This window comes from Diabrotica virgifera, chromosome 9, assembly GCF_917563875.1.
Source record: "Diabrotica virgifera virgifera chromosome 9, PGI_DIABVI_V3a".
NCBI classification, from domain to species: Eukaryota; Metazoa; Arthropoda; class Insecta; order Coleoptera; family Chrysomelidae; genus Diabrotica; species Diabrotica virgifera.
This window is the reverse complement of record NC_065451.1, coordinates 193485736-193506375: the sequence shown is the minus strand read 5'-3', so window position 1 is coordinate 193506375 and position 20640 is coordinate 193485736. Positions and strand designations below refer to the sequence as shown.

The following is a 20640-nucleotide window of genomic DNA, read 5'->3' as shown; positions in this document are numbered from 1 at the left end:
GGCCTTAAAGTAATTATAATACATGCAATAAACTAATATTTAGATATTATTTACTAATTTATTTCAAATATATCTGATTGTCTTCCTGTTTTAATGAAATTAACGCGATTATTTCATTCATAGGAGATTCTGACCAATAGAAAGCTACAGAAATCTGAATTAAATCGATAATTTTTGATAATCTCCCGTCGTTAAGTATATTACGTCAGATGCCCTTCGTTGCTACGAAAAAATACATTCAGTGACATTATTGACAATTAATGTTTTAAAAATTATAAAAGTGATGACTTTCAATAGTCAAATATTTATAAAAACTGTGTGTTTAATGGTACTTACATAAATAAATTACAATAAAATTTTGGTTTTGAACAGTTTTATTTATGAAATAATCGCAACAAATTGCACTCGACCTCTGAAATTAATATAGAATTTTTGCTCTCGTGACACTTTGACATAATTTCACTCGCCTTCGGCTCGTGAAATTAAAACTGTCAAAGTATCACTCGGGAAAAACTCAATAATTTCAGAGCTCTTGTGCAATTACTACTGACAATTCGATGAAATAAAATTATTTTGACATAATATTCGAAAGTCAAATCGGTAGACAATAACAGTCGTTTTGAATCATCGTCATGGAAACCAAGATCGTCGTCATGCTAACTAATTATATTGAAAGTTTGGTTTTGACAACCTTGTCAAAGAATTAATTTGTGTTTTTTTAATTTTTTAAAGACTCTTAGAAAAAATATTGTTCCTAACTCTTGCAGAAAGTCTCTTTTCCGCACTCGACTGCTTGCCGAACTCCCGCTTCGCGTCGTTCGGCAAACTACAGTCGCGTGCGGAAAAGAATGACTTTCTGCACTTGTTAGGAAAATAACTATTGTACTAGTCTCTTCTTCTTCGGATTTTTGCTATTATGAATTTTCCGTTTTCGTTCTCCACAATACTCTATTCTCCCAGTAACCTTCTCTGAAGTCTCTATCTATCATAGCATTTCCTATGAACATTTTCCATCTTGTAGCAGGTCTTGCGCTTCGTCTTATTTCGGAAGGTTCCCAATCCAATACTCTTTTTAGCTACCTCTTTTATTCACATGCCAATACCATTGCAGGGGCTTATTTTCCAACTTTTTTATAATTGAGCATTCTACTTCTATTCTGTTCCATATTACAGATTACAGATATTAAAACTATTATAGTAACAGTGTATAGAACCGGAAATGGGAATTTTAAAATATTTCTAGACCTTTTTGAAAAGTTATTGGTGTTTTGCTCTGCTAATTTTTTAGAAATAATAATAATTGGGGATTTCAACATTGATTTTAAAAAATCTTCCAATGAACTCAGCAATTTCCGTGATCAAATTTCTACTTTTGGCTTAACAATAAATATTAATGAATATACTAGAATAACAACTAGATCAGCAACTTGTTTAGATAACATCTTAACAAACATAGACAGTGGGATAATTGGTTGTGGAATTGTGGACCCATGTATCTCTGATCATCTTGCTCAATTTATTAACTTAAAAATAAAATCTGAAAAAAATCATAGTGCAAATACATACACAAGACGTATAACGAGTAATGGCATACTGAAGTTAAAACATTCGTTAAATAACGTTGACTGGTCTTTAGCTATTTCTCTCAAAACAGCAACAGAATTAGCTCAATTTATTACTGAAATGTATCAAAAGTTAACTGAAATCAATTTTCCATTAAAAAAATTGCGAACTCATAGTAAAGCTCCAATTTCTTGGTTTGATGATGAATTAAAACTTATGCGAGAAAATCTTTCCACGGTCAAGGTAATTGCTGACGTTACAAAAGATTATAGTGAATATAATAAGTTTAAGAAGCATTATAGATCAACAATATCATTAAAGAAAAAACTAGCTTATGGGTATTTCTTTTCAAATTCTGAAAATATATCTCGTGACAGTTGGAAAGTTATAAACTATCACAGAAATAAAGTTCAAAATAAAAAAGTTTGTCCTAGTACGATCTCATCAAACGATTTCAATAATTACTTTACTTCAGTAGCTAAAAATATTAGAGATTCTTTTAGTTCTACAAATGAAAATGTGGCTATAGATATTTTGAAAGATGTACACTCTCCTTGCCACTCTTTATTTTTACTACCTGTTACTGATATTGAGATCAGAAATGTTTTGCGTGGCTTGAAAAATTCACATTGTACAGATTTTTATTTCTTGAACAAAAAAATAATTGTCGAAACTATTGATATTGTTATTGACAAATTAGTTTTACTTTATAATAATTGCCTTACTGAGGGGATTTTCCCAGATGTACTAAAAGTAACAAAAGTGTTACCACTATTCAAAAAGGGGTCTTTAGATGAAATTGAAAATTATCGTCCCATCTCTATCATTCCCATTTTCGGTAAAATTTTTGAAAGCATTCTTAATACTCGTTTGATAGAATATCTAGATAAACACAAAATACTTCACTGTAATCAATATGGCTTTAGAAAAAAGTGCAGCACTACACAAGCTATACAGAAAATTGTGAGAGATATAGTCGACGGCTTGGAGGAGGGTCATTTCGTGTCTTTGACAATGTGTGATTTATCCAAAGCTTTTGACTGTGTTTCGCATAAATTACTGTTGGAAAAAATGCATAAATATGGTATAAGAGGAAACACCCTCAATCTATTTACATCTTATTTAACAAATAGAAAACAGGCAGTTTTTCTTAATAATAGCTTTTCTGATTTGAACACGGTCAAATACGGTGTTCCTCAAGGTTCAATACTAGGACCCACTATGTTTCTTATTTATCTTAACGATCTATTTCACTACACTTTTCCCATAAAATGTGTGTGCTTTGCAGATGATAGCATTCTCATAAATACTGACATTAATCAACATAATTTGAAAATTAAAATAGATAGTGATACTCAGAAAGCAAAAAACTGGTTTTTGCATAATGGTCTGAAGCTAAATGAAGACAAAAATCAGAATTTGATGTTTAGTTCTGATCGGAAGTGTGTCTTAGGAAATAGTGTTAAACTCTTAGGAATTTTTCTAGATGATAATTTGGACTGGAGTGCTCATACAGACTACTTAAGTTCTAAACTTGCTACAACTATATTTTTGATACGCAACTTAGTTTTTATGATCCCTAAAAGTACCCTTATAATGATCTACTTTGCACTGTTCCATAGCCATTTAAAGTACGGAATAACTATTTGGGGTGGCTCTTGTCACGCAGCAAGAATTTTTAAATTACAAAAGAAAATAGTGAGGATACTTGCAGGAGCTTAGTATAGGGAACACTGTAAACCTTTATTTCAGGAGTTAGGTATTATGTCACTGCCTTCACTCTATATATATGAGACGCTGATTGAAATTCATTCCAACAAAAGTAAGTTTAACATAAACTCCAACTTCCATGATCATCATACAAGATCGAGAGATGCTATTAGAGCACAACGTTTTAGGTTGACGAAAAGTATAAAAAACTCGACTGATGTTAGTTTGTACAATTTTTTGCCAGATGAAGTAAAAAGTCTTCATTTACAGTCGTTTAAAAATAAAATAAAATCACATTTTTTAAAACATTGTTTTTACACAAAGACAGAGTACTTAGGTACCGCTTATATAATATAATAGTACTAGTTTGGTCAGGGTTATTTTTTGCCGATTATGACGATATTAATTTCATGCTTTTATGTTTATTTAATGTTTTTACGTTTTTACATAGTGTGTTAAATTGTTTAAATTTGTTAGTACCTGTTTGTATATCTTTTCATTATAATTTATAATATTTATCTTTTAAATTTTGTCCAGGTTTTAAAATGTACGTTCTCTTTTGACTTGTCAAAAACAAAAGAAATTTTGTATATTTGATTCAATAAATTCTATTCTATTCTATTTCCTCTATTCTTATTCTACCACCTCTAGCGATGTGTTCCGTGGTGGGTTACGGGATCAATTTAATAAAATTAAAATAAATGTAAACACAACAAACTGTCAATAATATATTTATTTGTGTCGGTAAAATAGCGTGAATATTTCTCGAAAGTGGGTTGTTAGTATTTGCGAGTGTGGTGGTGTGACTGCCCCGGGTGCCCGCTGTGACTATACTGAACGAGACCACAAACACTTTAATCTGTCTGGTGTTCTACCATATGGCCAGATAGGCAACAATAATTTATTAGATCTGGCGTTTTAAAAGCTGAAAACATTTCTGTCGTTTTTAAGAAGTTGACATAAAGAGGCTGGCCCTTTATATGGTACCGTAATCTATGAATTTGTGTTTCCCATGAAAAAGCCATTAATTTTATACATTCTGGTTTTGTATTTAGGAGCGAAACACATGTGAATTTTAAATGACCCATATTATTTTCGTTTAGAAAAGAAAGTTAATATTTAAAATTAACAATTAAAAAAATAGTAAAATAATAATTGAAACTTATCGCCACAGACGTTAGAGTGTTGTTCCATATCACTTCATGGAGTGCGTTCTTGGCTTGTTTTCTCCGTGCTATTTCATTTCTATAAATTTCATACAAGTACAATATCGACCCTAGTTAATAATTAACCGCAAAAATTAAATGCAAACCGCAGAAACTAAAAGCCGAATAGAACAAACCCGAACTGCTTTTGTAAAAATTCGAAACGTACTTTGCAGTCACGATCTTAGTGTTGATCTTCAAGTTCGAATGACATATTGCTATATCTTTCCTGTCCTACTGTATGGAGTAGAAGCGTGGACTCTAATTGATGCTATGCTTAAACGCTTGACAGCCTTTGAGATGTGGGTATACAGCCGACTACTAAAAATAAGCTGGGTCGACAGTTAGAAATGAGAAAATCCTTAGGCGGCTGAACTAAACAACACAAGTGGTCAATATAATAAAGAGACGCAAGCTGGAATAATTCGGTCACATTCTGACACACCCTGCAAAATATGATCTTTTACATTTGATATACAGAGTGGGCCAAATAAAAGGAGCCACCCCGATATTTGGCAGTATTTATTAGGTTTTTAGTTCCTTTAGTACCTGAGGGGGACACATTTTTACGGTACAAACATCTGTGATTTGTCAACTCCCTCCCTTCCACTTCCCCCATCCCTTATTTTTAAATAGGGAATAGGGGTCGTGTGCTAGCTCATTTGAAAGGTTATTCAATTCTCTATTCAGTAATATTAACATTGACATAAAAATTTATACAGGGTGTCCAAGAAAAATTATTTTAAATTAAATTAATTGACACAAAAAGAAGAATGTATGTAATTTATTTAACTCAGAATACATTCTACTGCTGATAAAAAACAGAAAAAAATGTTTATTTGATAAATAAACACTGTTTGTTGCTTAAATTCAATATTCAACCTAGCAAGAGGCAGATGGGTGGAAGCTTGAACATTAAAATTAAGCAAAAAACAGTATCTATTTATCAAAAAACATTTTTTTCTGTTTTCTGTCAGCAGTAGAATGTGTTCTGAGTTAAATAAATTACATACATTCTTCTTTTTGTGTCAATTAATTTAATTCAAAATAATTTTTCTTGGACACCCTGTATACATTTTTAAGTCGATGTTGATATTACTGAATAGAGAATTGAATAACCTTTCAAATGAGCTAGCACACGACCCCTATTCCCTATTTAAAAATAAGGGTGGGGGAAGTGGAAGGAAGGGAGTTGACAAATGACAGATGTTTGTATCTTAAAAATGTGTCCCCTTTAGATCAACAATTGACCTGTTTTTTATTTTCTTAAAATTTAATAAATACTGCCAAATATAGGGGTGGCTCCTTTTATTTGGCCCACTCTGTATACATACTAAGGATTTCCACAGTTTTCACTGTATTCCTTCACTCAACCGTTCTCTCCAGCTCTTTCTGTCTTGCCAGTCCCCTTCCTGTAGATTTCTTCTCTCTATTGCTTAGTCTATTTCATCTTTGAAGGATCTTCGAGGTTTGTCTCTCTTCCTTTTTCCTAAAGGGCTCCATTCTGTTATTCGGTTTATCCACCGATTTTGATCTGCTCTTCTGACATATACGTACCAGGTTAATCTCTTCTGTTCGATGTATCCTATTATATCTGAGTTCATTTCCGGTTCTTTTCTTAATCACTATGTTATTTATTCTATCTCTCCTGGTTACTATGCAGCTTCTCCTTAGGAATTCCATTTCTGTTGCTCTTATTTTATTTTTCGTTTGCTTATTTATTGTCCAATTTTCACACCCATAAGTGAGGATACTTCTTGTCATGGTATTAAATATTCTTTTTATTTTTATGCTGTTCTTATCCCACAGTATCGGGTTCAATTTTCGGATGCAGTCTCTTGTTTGTCCTAGTCTATTTTTTATATCTTCCTCAGTTGGTGTTCCTTTGTTTGATATTATAAAACCTAAATACTTGTACTTATCTATTCCTCTGATTTGTTTACCTTCGTCTATTTCCAGTTGTTTTATTTCTGTATTCTCCGTTGTTACGTATTCAGTTTTCTTTAGGTTTATTTCCATCCCATTCTTTGTGTTTCAGTTTGCTCATCATAAAACTGAGGTCATCTTCGTCTTGTGCGATCAATATTTGGTCGTCAGCAAAACTTAGGGTATATAGATATTCATTCCTTACTGGGATACCCATCCCTTCGCACTTTTTTTTCCATGGTTTCAGGATCTTTTTTTTTCAGAAATATTTTGAACAGGGTAGGGGATGTGGAGCAGTCCTGTAGTAGTCCCTTTTTCGTCTTAAATGGACTGCATATTCGATTGCCCATTTTGATAGCTACTGTGTTATTTTTGTAGAGTGCTTTTACTGCTTTTATTAATCTTCGTGGGATTTCGATGTCTTTCATTGCTTCCATAGCTTGGCTCTACTTATCGAGTCATACACCTTCTTAAGATCTACAGATGCCAGATGAACGGATCTATTTTTGGCCATTCGTTTTTCTATTAGTTGTTCGACCGTATAAATGTGATCCAGGCATGCTTTCCCCGCTGTGAATCCTGCCTGGTGTCCTCCGATTTTATCCTCTATATATATTTCTAATTTTTCCTTTATGGTCTTTCCATACAGTCTGCCTATAGATGATATTATGCTGATTCCTCGATATTTTTCGCAGTTTTTTCTATTTCCTTTTTACATTTGATCATTCTGGGAAAGATCCAAGGTAAACGTGGTCCTTGTAGGAGAAGAACATCACGGCTGAAAAATTTAAGGCAATGGTATGGAAAATCGACTATATGGTTATTCAGGGCTGCTGTCAATAAAGTCACGATAGCGAATATGGTAGCCAACATGATATCCAACGACCTATAATGGTCATGGAACTAGAAGATAAAGAAAAATATAATTTATACATGTAGTAAAATAATTTGTTTATTGAAAAATGAATTTACATAACATTTTATGCTTTTCTCCCATTTTTATAGTTTTATTTTTATATATACAAATATTTTCTTTTAAAATATTATTTTAGTAATATTTTTTGTTTGTCTTATTGTACTAAGGTAAAGGATTTAAAATTGATATCATATTTGTCACTCCTGCATATTATTCCGTCTAAAAAGCTTCTCGAAGTGGTTTGATTATAACTTCTTGTATCTAAAAACAAAATAAAATATTGCATTAAATATCTGATTTTTACTTCTTAAAAAAAATGCATGGTTATAACAGCAAATCTACTAGAATGAAAATTAGAGCTGGAGGATCCGATAATAGAAAAAGTGGTGGAATTTAAATATCTAAAGCATCATACTACCACTACCTAGCTACGGAAAGCTCTAAATCGAAGTGGAAGATCAAGTCAATACAGCAAACAGAGCCACAGATTGCCTGAATGAAACAATATGGAAGATAAAAATATCGGAAAACAAAAAAATGAAAGGCAGAGTTAACAAAACAGTGGTCAGACCAATATTGCCATACGCGGCAAAACACACAACCTGATAAAGACAGGACAAAAAAATGCTATGCAGAGATGAAAACCCTTAGAAAAATCGATGATAAGATAATATGGGACATAATATGCGAAAAAGATACGAGATGAATATCATCAAGGACAAGATCATACAGGGTGTTTCATTGGGAAAGTAACATACGTTAACTGTAGAAAGAGGACACTTAGGCGGTCTCAAAAATACCATACTTAATGGATCTTACTCCATTAATAACAAAGATACTGGGTGTTTTATCTATTTTTCCATTTTCTTAATTGGTTCATAACTTTTTAACCACACTGTATATTTATTTTATATTTGGCACGCAAATAGCATTTAAGGTGCAAAATAAATTAATTTATTTACAATTGTAAAAATCCAGATCTGGATTAAAAAATATTGAAAAAATATTCCCACCCCAAAACAACACCCTGTACATTAAATTTTTTTAAAATGGATATTTCAGTTGAAAAGAGGATGAAAAACTAAATTCAGTGGTATAATTTGAATTTTCGGCAAAATGATTTTTCTGGTGAAATTTTGAATTTGAATTCGGAAATTAAGTGAATTGCGAGAGCTCTAAGTAAAAAAAATTGAAATACAGCTTACAACTTGTCAACGTCACTGTATATTGATTTTATATTTAACACGCGAATATTCTTTTAGGTGTCCAATCAATTAATTTATTTAAAATTATAAAAATTCCAGGTCCGGTTTAAAAAATATTGTGTAAATATTCCGACCCAAAGCAACACATTGTATATTAATTTTCTTTAAAATGGATTTTGCATTTGAAAAGAGGATGAAAAACAAAATTAGTGGTATACTTTAAATTTTCGACAAAATGATTTTTCTGATAAAATTTTGAATTTGAATTCTGAAATTATGTCAATTGCGAGAGCTCTTGTAGAAAAAATTAAAATGCGACTTAATTTTAATTAATACCATTATTTAATCTAAATTGGTAAAATGTTAATATTTTAGTGTTTTTTTATTATGTGTGAAAAATAGTTTTTGGCGAATATTCATCTTTAAATAATGAATAAATAATAAAGGGTCAATAAAGAATACATCACTTTAATCAACAAAATAGCTAAAAATTATAACAAAACAGCGAAAATTTGCAGCATAATCACTATTCAAAACTAAAGTACTTGTTCAAAATTATCACCATAAAAAATTATTTTTTTTACGTAGGTACGGTAAATTTTTGTAGTTAGGTACCTAGCGTCATGTGTACTGTGTACTATGTGTGTTGAGTAAGTGTCGTGTTACATTGCAAACTCGACGTCATTATCTTTGCAAAGAGACGCTAATTGTATCCGAACGTCTGCGGTCCCTCCGGTGAGTACCGATCCCACAAGGACAGAAACTATTTTCATTTATTAATTTATAATTAACGAAAAATTTCTGACCCTGGTGAGATTCGAACTCACGACCTTTCGATCCAAAGGTAGGCGCTGCTACCACTGAGCCACAGAGGGGGTCATCAAAAATTATTGTTATGTGTGCAAATGTTAGTATTTTACCAATTTAGATTAAATAATGGTATTAATTAAAATTAAGTCATATTTTAATTTATTTTACTTTGAGCTTTGCAATTCACATAATTTCAGAATTCAAATTCAAATTTTTACCAGAAAAATCATTTTGCCGAAAATTCAAAGTATACCACTAATTTTGTTTTTCATTTTTTTTTCAAATGCAAAATCCATTTTAAAAAAATTTAATATACAAGGTGTTTTTTGGGTTGGAACATTTATACAATATTTTTTAATCCGGACCTGGATTTTTTATAATTGTAATTAAATTAAATGACTGGACACCTAAAAGAATATTCGCGTGTTAAATATAAAATCAATATACAGTGCGGTTGACAAGTTGTAAGCTGTATTTCAATTTTTTTCTACTTAGAGCTCTCGCAATTCACTTAATTTCAGAATTCAAATTCCAAATTCCACCAGAAAAATCATTTTGCCGACCATTCAAAGTATACCACTGAATTTAGTTTTTTATCCTCTTTTCAACTGAAAAATCCATTTTAAAAAAATTTAATGTACAGGGTGTTGTTTTGGGGTCGGAAAATTTTTCCAATATTTTTTAAGCCGGACCTGGATATTTACAATTATAAATAAATAATTTATTGTACGCCTTAAATGATATTTGCGTGCCAAATATAAAATAAATATACAGTGTGGTCAAAAAGTTATGAACAAATTAAGAAAATAACAAAAGAGATAAAACACTCAGTATCTTTGTTATTGATGGAGTAAGATCCATTAACTATGGTATTTTTGAGACCGCCTAAGTATCCTCTTTCTACAGTTAACGTATGTTACTTTACCAATGAAACACCCTGTATAAACGGAATAACAGCAAATATAGTAGTAAAGACGGCTAGAGACGGTTCACTAATAGGAAGACTATTAGTGGGAAGACCACGGAAACGATGGAAGGACAACTTACCGAAGGAACATTGAAAAACAGACATGTCATGTAGACATAGTCATGTCTACCATATTAATTACTAAAATTAATATAAATATTACATTACCTGTACTTTAGGTCCTGTTGATAAAATAAACACAACAGTATCCGCAACATCTTCACTTTCCAATGTAGGAACTCTTGCAATCATTTCATTAAAAGCTGGACAGTTTCTTCCTATGTCTGTTTTGACAAGCCCTGGACTCAAATTCTAAAAGATTTGGAATACAAAAGTGAAATTAAAATAAATTGCTAAACGACAATATTATAAATAGTCCTGTCGCCAAGGGGGGTACAACGGCCTCCTTTATTTATATGGACTTACCAAAGTTTTTTTTTATGTATTTTGACCCGTAGAACACGAATTTTTTGGGTAACAGTTAATCCGGATGTCGATAAGGTTGTTATAAACAAAGAACTTGAGGAATTACATAACAGCGATTTCTCGCAAAACAAAACATTTTTTGGATTTTTTGGGTCGTCATTCTAAGCAAAAATGTTTTTACAAGTTTTTTCGTAGGATGCATAGTTTTCGAGATAAACGCGGTTAAACTTTAGAAAAATCGAAAAATTGCAATTTTTGAATCCGAATAACTTTTGATTAAAAAAGAAAATAGCAATTCTGCTTACCGTATTTGTAAGTTCAAGTCAAATTATATCGGTTTTGATTATTTGCATTGCTAAAAATTAATTTTATTATTGTTAAACAAAGCTATAAACACATAGTGTGTCCTGTGGACAATACATGCGATTTAACGTATGCTACGTAGAAATTGCCTCGCTTGCACTTGTACTTACTCTACCTACTCGTTCGATTTTAAATGGGAGATCATTGAAAACATCACTCAAACACTATGTGTTTATAGCTTTGTTTAACAATAAAAAAATTAATTTTCAGCAATGCAAATAATTAAAACCGATATAATTTGAGTTGAACTTTCAAATGCGGTAAGCAGAATTGCTATTTCCTTTTTTAATCAAAAGTTATTCGGGTTCAAAAATTGTAATTTTTCGATTTTTTTTAAGTTCAACCGCGTTTATCTCGAAAACTATGCATCCTACCATTGATTATAAACACCCGTGTTTATAATCAATGATCCTACGAAAAAACTTGTCAGAACATTTTTTACTTAGAATCATCCAAAAAATACAAAAACATGTTTTGTTTTGCGAGAAATCGCTGTTCTGTAATTCCTCAAGTTCTTTGTTTATAACAATCTTATCGACATCCGTATCAACTGTTACCCAAAAAATTCGTGTTCTACGGGCCAAAATACATAAAAAAACTTGGGTAAGTCCATCCGAATAAAGGAGGCCGTTGTACCCCCTGGCGACAGGACTAAAATATAAAACTAGATGTTTACTCCAAATATAAAGAAAATTATCATTATTCGACAACTCGCCATTTTGCGCTAAATCTAAGGTCATCCCCAGTTTTAATTTAGCGTCATAGGGTACACAGTAGTGAATCTAAAAGTATCTAACGACCATGGCATAATAATCAAGGCAGAAGACATAAGATATCTCGAAAAAAGTAAAAAATGAAACATATTTTAAAAAATATTCTATATTTTTGTGTCATAATATCATAAAGTTAGTTTATGCGTTATGCCTATTATGGCTGTCACATGGTAGAAGTGTCGTTATTTTTAATCGAAAAGTTGGATCGATATTTTATACAATATTGTCATATTTCCGTTGATTACCAGGTATCGAGTCCTAAGTGGACGTACTTCTTTGAAACACTGCATCTTTTTGAGTGATGTCAGTATTAAAAAAGTAAGTATTATTATCAAACTTTATGTAAAAAACAATGTTTTATTTTGAGATATGCCATCCATTTTCAAAAACACAAAAGATAATACAAGAGTTTCAGTGAAAAATAATGTATTATTTTGAGTTGTGTCAGTCATAAAGAAATTAAAGTTATGTTATGAGTTCTAGTATTATTTTGAGTTATGTGAGAGCAAATAATCAAAGGAAATTTGGGACGAAAATCTGAAATATTAGTACACGGACAGGTTATCAAAACGGGGTCTAGGAAAGTTGGTCGAGAACACTTCGTCGACGGAAAATTAGTCGACAACATTTGGTCAACAAACAGTTGGTCGAATGCACAAGTCATCGAATATACAATTCGTCAACGAACATTTGTTCGAATGGATTTTTCATAGACAAACTGATATTTATCTTTAGGATAAAGGGATTAATGGTGACAAACGACGGATTATTGGTTTTTATTTTGTTAACTGGAATATTGTATTATATTATCTTCATATCTGAATTTATTTCTTTTTGGGTTTTGTTAATTTTTTTTCTAAATCTTCATTATTTTTTAAATTTAATGAAAAAATTGGATATGGTGGAAGAGTACGCAGCAAATATAAATCAATGTTTTAATTCGTGATGTTGTACCGTTCTTCTTTTTGGTGTCGACGCACTTGCGAACGGAGCATTTCCGGACAAATCAAATTTGGGGGCACTTGCAGACAAGACGAAATATGCGAGATCTCTCTCCTCAGTCGTTTCCTCATTGCTGAGTGTCGTGATTCTCTATAATACGAGCAACTATCTCTTTCCATTGGCTTCTGTCCTGAGCTTCCCTCATGGATTTAGAGAATGTTTTTCTACTGGCTTTCTGTACTTGATCCGTCCATCGAGTGGGTGAGCGACCTCTACTTCTGCCCCCTTCAACGTTTCCCGAAATTATAAGTCACTCAAGATTATCACCACTCCTTCTTGCAATATGGCCGAAAAATTTTAAGACGGTGGAGAGGCAAATAGAGAAAAGTCGAGTCTGAATATTAAGCTCTTGGAGGATTTAGTGATTTGTTCTGTGTTCCGTCCATGAGATCCGAAGCATTCTTCTCCAGCACCACATTTCAAAGGCATCAATCCTTTTTCTGTCGTCCGATTTCATTGTCCATGTTTCGGATCCGTAATTAAATATGGGAAAAATTAAGGCACGTACTAATCTTATTTTGGTGTTCTTCGGCAAGGAGCGATGCGAGATGCTAAAGTAAATAAATTGTTAGAAAATCGAGGCATTTCCGTACCATGTTTTCGACTGCAATAATCAGTCAATATCAATAAAAAAGTAAAGAAATCTTGAGAATAAACTTTCCTTCACACTTTATCCAAGACTTAGGACTGGCAATCTATAAAATATTTTTTTTTTGATATGGTACAATGAAACTTACTTTATATATTGGTGTGTTTCCGCCACGTACGCCACTTTCGACGACAAAGACCCTTTGGGCCTTTGTCGACGAAAAATCCATTCGATCAAATGTTCGTCGACGAATTGTACATTCGATGAATTGTGTATTCGACCAACTGTTTGTCTATCAAATGTTGTCGACTAATTTTCCGACACCGATCAAAAGGGGATGGAAGGAATTATGGGCTTTATGTATTGTATTAATTATCTTTAAATAAATCTATACTTACGGTAACTTTAATATCGAGATTGTTCGCTGCAAGTTCTCTCACTAACGTTTCTGCTAGGGCTGTTACAGCATGTTTGGTTCCAGGGTATACATTACTGAAGGTAAAGTATGGTACTTTGTGGCCACCTACACTATTCATATGAATGATGTGTCCGTTTACATTATTCCTCACCATATCCTTCACAGCTTCTCTTGTACCAACACAAAGGCCCATTATGTTGGTATCTTAAAACAAAACATTTAGTATATTAAACAAAAAACAGCGCGACACTTGAGGAGTGCCCACGAGTGAGAAGAGATTCGATTATATTCAATTCGATTTCATTTATTTTATTTCTTTTTGTTAAATTTTATCTAATTTTATTTAATTTTTTTAAATGTTATTTTATATTATTTTATTTAATTTTATTTAATTTTATTTAATTTTATGGAATTTTATAAATTTTATTTCATTGTATTTAATGTTAAATACTTTTATTTTATTTTATTTTAATAAATTTATTTTAATTGTGTTTAATCTTATTTAATTTTATTCAATTTTATTTATTTTTATTTCATTTTGTTTTATTGTATATAATATTATTTAATTTTAATTAAATTTAATAAACACCAATAGGATTGAAACCACCCCAAACCCAGTCAATAATAGAAAACTTTGAATCTATATCTGGTTTTACCTTAAAAAATATGTCGCATTATATTTTTCCGAAAAACTGAACAAATCAACCCTTATATTGTTAAAACTACCCCGAACCCAGTGAATAATATTCAATTCTGGATCCATACTTAGTTTTAACCTAAAAACATATATCGCTCTATTTTGTTGAGAAAATCGAACAAATCACCCATACAGGGTTAAAACCACCCCGAAGCCAGCCAATAAATTAAAATTCGGGATTTATAATCAGCCTGAAACTTATTATTAAAAAATTATTAAGCATCTAAAATAAAAACGAATACACTCAGAAATAATTTTAAAGTAGAAATATTTTCTTCAATCTGAGCCAATTTTATCTTCAACTAAATATATAGGAAACCCATCTACAGAATGCAGCAAACTTAGGTTGCCAATGGTTAACGAAAAAGTGAATGACAAGATTACACCAACAACAGAGGATAAAGTTGGATTTATAGACCGATCAAATAAATTTACAATACATGTAAATCAAAATGTAATTCCGTACAGGTTGGAATAAATTTTTTATCAAAATTTAGGTCCAAACAAAAGATATTTTCAAGAAAGTATATGATTCATATGAGGGGATCATTGTTTAAATAATTAAAAATGGGTAATTTTTGCACAAAATTTACTTTTTTAATTGCTGCGGTAATTCTTGTTTTTATTAAGGATTTTGCAATTTTTTTCTGCAAAGATGAAGAAACAGTCTTTTATATGAGACTTAGTAAATTAAATTTGACCCTTAATTTATTTAAATAATTGTAAATCAAAATTGAAAAACAAATTTCCAAAAAAATATTATTTACAATATAAATAAGCACTATCAAATATTTTGTTTTGCATAGAAAGTTGCGCTATGATATTGCTATAAATTGTCAAAAATTTGGTTGATAAATATTGAGTAATTTATGAGATATTTAATTTGTTTATCAAAAATTACCATTTTTTCAATCGCAAAAACGCGGTTGTTTTCGATAGAGTATACAAGTTTTTAAGGTCTCATTTGTTTTTCCTTTATGTATATTTTCGAAAAATGTATTGACAAATCAAAATTTCAATTAAACACCCCTCCAAAATGGCGTTTGAAAATTGGTGTAATTTGTTTAAAATTTATTTTTTTAATAACATCGCCGGGATTAAAAATTTTGAAATTATTTTTCAATATTCGTGTTCTTGGTAATTTTTGACGTATCTAAAAAAGAATAAGAATTTTCTAGGAGCATTTTTGGCCGAGATAGCTTTTCCGAGTTTAAAAATTCATAATTTGTTTATTTATCAATATTGACATTTAAGGCTATGGGTACATAATTCGCAAATATTTTACGTGTATCCCTACTTTTTCTGTCTTTACACGGCAAATTACGTGTAGAAAAATTCACACTGGTATGGATATGTAAACATTACTAAAATGTCATTCTACTTGAAAATGTCATCATTAATTTAAAGAGATGGGTTTTAAATGTTCTCGGATAACTGTTATTTTTATAATTGCAAATTATTAATTCAGTTAATAAATGTGATAATTTTTTCACTAACTATGTATTCAGTGATTGTTATAATTTATTTGTACAACAAAAACTAATACTCAATCGAGAAAAGAGGAAAAGTGGTAAAGTGATTTTTTAATAATATATTGTTATGGAACGCTTACAATTTTGAACATCTTTAACAACAAAATACTTGGATCAAAGAATATATTATCCTGATGTATTCTTTGCTTGGATCTTCCACAAATAATACACAATAAATAACTTTTTATTAAGTTCACGTCTTAAATCAATTATTTATCAAATACACTATATATCAATAATATTTAATCAAAACTCAAAATATTCCCGATGCAATGTCAAATATTTAAAATTGTCACTGATTGTCAGTGTCTGACTGACAATATATGCTGACAATATTATATTCGGCTAAGTCGTTGTAAGACAAAGATAGATTTGGAAAATATTACCACGGCATTGTGTTCATTTTTTTCGAATCCTGAAAAAACCAATAAATATTTTGGAAAAATTTAAACGCAGAATGAAAGACTAAATTATTACCGAGGGCCGAAAGTCCCTTAGAATAGATAAAAAGTTTATTTTGAATGAGATATTTGAAATTAAAAATCACACTAAATTTTCTCTTAGTTTTTCACCCCTGTAACTTATTAAAATAAACATTATAGAAGTTCTCAGGGACTTTAGGCCCTCGCTAATAACGTAATCTTTCATTCTGCGTTTAAATTTTTCAAAAATACTTTTTAGTTTTCTCAGGATTCGAAAAAAATGAATCCCCATTTGAATAGCATTGCAGCCTAAAATAAGTACCGATCCTCTTAAAAGTACGTGAGTACATCTATTAACCTTAATACTTAACAATGTCATTTAGACACGTAATAAAAATTGTAGAATATTTTTAAAAATAATGATATTCGTTGCACCTTAAATGAAAACTTTTTGTCTGAAAATTGGCGGAGGAGTAGTTTCCAATATCTCCGTTAATAATAAGCCAATTTCAATGTTTTCCTTTAATTTGGGGTAGCATATAAAAATAATAGCATCTGCATGACCCTTTTTGCCATAAATAATCATTAACTAACTACTTATAAACAATTTTTTTTTCAATAAAATTTTTTTTCTCGAGTGTTGTGATAAATAAAATTGGCACCAAAGATAATCACAAGAGTATTAAAACTTTATTTTAAAAATTTACCAAAATAGTAAATTTTTTTAAAGAATCATAATGGTTATTTTCCTAACAAGTGCAGAAAGTCATTCTTTTCCGCACGCGACTGCAGTTTTTTTGTAAATAAACACAATTTATTTACAGGCCTTTTAATAATTCCTGAAAAATACCAAATTTTACCATAAATTGTTAATAACAATTAAACGCGCCATTTTTGGGCTTCGAGACCACTTCCATTGGATTCAGCGACGCAAAAAACCTATAATACCACCATCAAATCACGGCGAGCTAGAATTGCCCACGGGACCCCCTATGTTGTGACTAGACTATTAAGGCAAGCTTACATCCGATAATGAATGGAATAGCTGTTGATGATCATGATAATGATGAATCCCTTATAAACACAATATTTATAAAATTAATGTGTTACCTATAATATCTCTCCATTTTTGTGAATCTCCATTAATCAAATTAGTCGCTTCGATTATTCCTGCATTGTTGATCAAGATATGGACTGGTCCCAGGTTTTCTCTACACCATTTAAATACCGCAAGCACTTCTTCTTCTTTCATCACATCACATTTCTTGGGATATAGTTTTCCTTTCTCGTTCTTTAATTTAGCTGCTAAAGCTTCCATCAGCTTTACTCTTCGCGCTATGCCAATGACCTAAGTATTTTAATGTTAAGTGTTATTATAGGTTTAAATCGGTATCATACTTGCATGCAATGATATAGGTAAACTAAGAATTTTTAAAGAAACGGAACAATAAAAAAAGTTGAGAAAGGACGAAAATTCTGAATTAATAATTAACGTTTATTTTTTATTTCTATATACTAGCTACTAGCAAATCAAGAATTTGGAGTTTAACAAAATTATAACTTTAAAGAACGACGATATAGTTTTTTCCTAACAAGTGCAGAAAGTCATACTTTTCCGCACGCGACTGCAGTTTTACGAACGACGCGAAGCGGGAGTTCGGCAAGCAGCAAGCAAATCTTAATCAATTAATTTAATTAATATGAAAATACATACACAAATTAATTCTTTGACAAGGTTGTCAAAACCAAAGTTTCAGCATAATCGGTTCGCATGACGACGATCTTGGTTCCCATGACGACGATTCAAAACCACTGTTACTGTCTACTGATTTGACTTTCGAATATTATGTCAAAATTATTTTATTTCATCGAATGCTCGCGTTAATTTCATTAAAACGTGAACACAATAAGATATATTTGAAATAAATTAGTAAATAATATCTAAACATTAGTTTATTGCATGTATTATAATTACTTTAAGGCCATATTAACATATCTAAATTAACACGCGTGCGGAAAAGTAAAACGCTTGCGGAAAATAAAACGCGTGCGGAAAAGTAACACGCGTGCGGAAAAGTAAAACTTTCTAAACTAAAATGCGTGCGCGAAAGTAGACATTTTTGCACGCTCGTAGAAAAATTAAGTTTTTACATACAAATTAGATCCTAACCAGATTAGATGAATCACATTTATTTATCTTTGAAAAAAAGTTACTAATACATTTTTACAGAAATGGACAAAGAATGAGAAATGACAAAAATAGTAAAAGAGGCATGGGAAAATTTAGAAATGCTTTGATAAATACATCAAATGAGTACATGGAACAACAAGAAATAATAAGGAACGAGAAACGGATACCATAGTGAAATAAGGAGGTAAAAATCGAAATAAAAGAAAAGAAGGAACTGTGGAAAATATACATACAAGAAAAATGCAACAACAATATGAAAGAAATAAAAATCAGAGAATAAAAGTTAAATAAATAAACAAAAATGAGAGAAAGCAAAGATGGTAGAAGTTCGGAAAAACTGGAAGAAAACAGTAAAGAAAATTTAAAATTGTTTTATAGAATACTGAAAAACCTACGAAGTAACAAATAAATAAAGCTACAACAAACAATGATATAATGTAAAAATGAAGAAAACATTTCGAACAACTGTTGAACGGAGAGCAAGAAAAAGCAAAGGAAACTAAAAAAAAACGTAATTGCCGGATAAGAGGAAAAAACTAAGGGAACAGAAGCTATAGTGGAAGCAATAGAACAGATAAAGACTGGGAAAGGTTGTGGGTGCAGAAATGTTAGAATATATAGGAGAAAAAATAAACAAAAAATTAATATACATTCATTCTGAATCTAACAGGAATAAAAAAAATTGCTTAAAGGACGGTCAAATGCAATAATTGTACGTGCACAAACAGGGACACAAGAGACTGACATAGCTAATTATTTTTATTAAAAAATGTGGTTTTTAATATATTTCAAGGGTTGAGAATGTACACAATAGCCATGTAATTGAAAATGTTTCAGTTGCATACTTGATTTAAACATGATTTAACATGACTTAAATCTATAAAATGCTTTAATGTTCATTTTCTTCATTTGGCTTATAAGGGATTGTTTTCACCCCTTAAAAATAAAAAGTTCACCAAGAGCATATTATAACATTTGAAAAGGGGGTAAGAGTAGTATAATTCCAAATTTTCAGCAAAATCGATTCAGTTATAAAAAATTAAAGGTAAATTATAAAAATCAATGTCCCTTACGATATGTTCAAAAAATCTAAATTAATACTCTTATAGTTTTTTCTCCTGAAGAAGTCACAAAAGTATGACGAAATATTGAGAAATAACAAATAGACTTATTTTACATGACCGAATTGCTGAAACTTCAAGCCACTATAACACAGTACGGTCGAAAATATTTGTACAAATATTTTTTATTGACCTGTATGTACGTAAAACTCTGCATAGAATATATAAATAAATATTTTAATTTTTGGTTCTTACCTTACAACCCTCTTTAACTAACCTCTCTGCAACGGCCGCCCCAATACCAACACTAGCACCAGTCACTATAGCAACTTTGCCTACCCAGCGTTCCATCGAGAGCGGCATTCTTATTCGAATATTCTTGTTATTATAAACAATAAACCACCAGAATATCAACAAACAACTACTGATTTTATTGTATTTTGTATGTTCTGCAATCGTGTAAACTCGCAAGATGTATAATATATCTCTGGGCTTCCTCCCAAATTTAAACTAAATCTCAGTAGCAGTTCCGTACTTGCTTTTTAGGGAAACCATTAATTTTTTTAGTTAAGTATCGTGATGAAAATAAATGATGTTTTAATTAATCAAGTAATAAATTATCAAGTAAATGTTAATTTTAAGTTATTAATAATTATGATTCTTCTTCTTCTTCCCCTTTATAAGCAATTCTGCTTGTTCAATGGCGGATTGGTACCTCTATGGAAGGTTGTCACTCCATCTTTTATTAATCTTATCTCTTGCTAGTTTATCCACACGTGTCTCCCCAATTCTGGTTATGTGGTTATTCCATTTTTTTCTCTATTTAATGTCCATTCGTTTATCCACTGTGTTGTAAAAACAACA

The 20640-nt window shown here is 30.9% G+C and overlaps 1 protein-coding gene across 1 annotated transcript; it reads right to left on the bottom strand.

The window, feature by feature from the left end:
* Positions 1-7330: 7330 nt before the first annotated feature.
* LOC126892942 (farnesol dehydrogenase-like) lies at positions 7331-20259 on the bottom strand. The gene is made up of 5 exons (XM_050662884.1): positions 20032-20259; positions 17635-17872; positions 13854-14077; positions 10471-10614; positions 7331-7581 (listed from the first exon to the last, which is right to left on the bottom strand). Exons 1-5 carry the CDS (start codon positions 20137-20139, stop codon positions 7540-7542), a joined length of 756 nt encoding a protein of 251 aa, XP_050518841.1. The 5' UTR covers positions 20140-20259; the 3' UTR covers positions 7331-7539.
* Between the last annotated feature and the right edge of the window lie 381 nt (positions 20260-20640).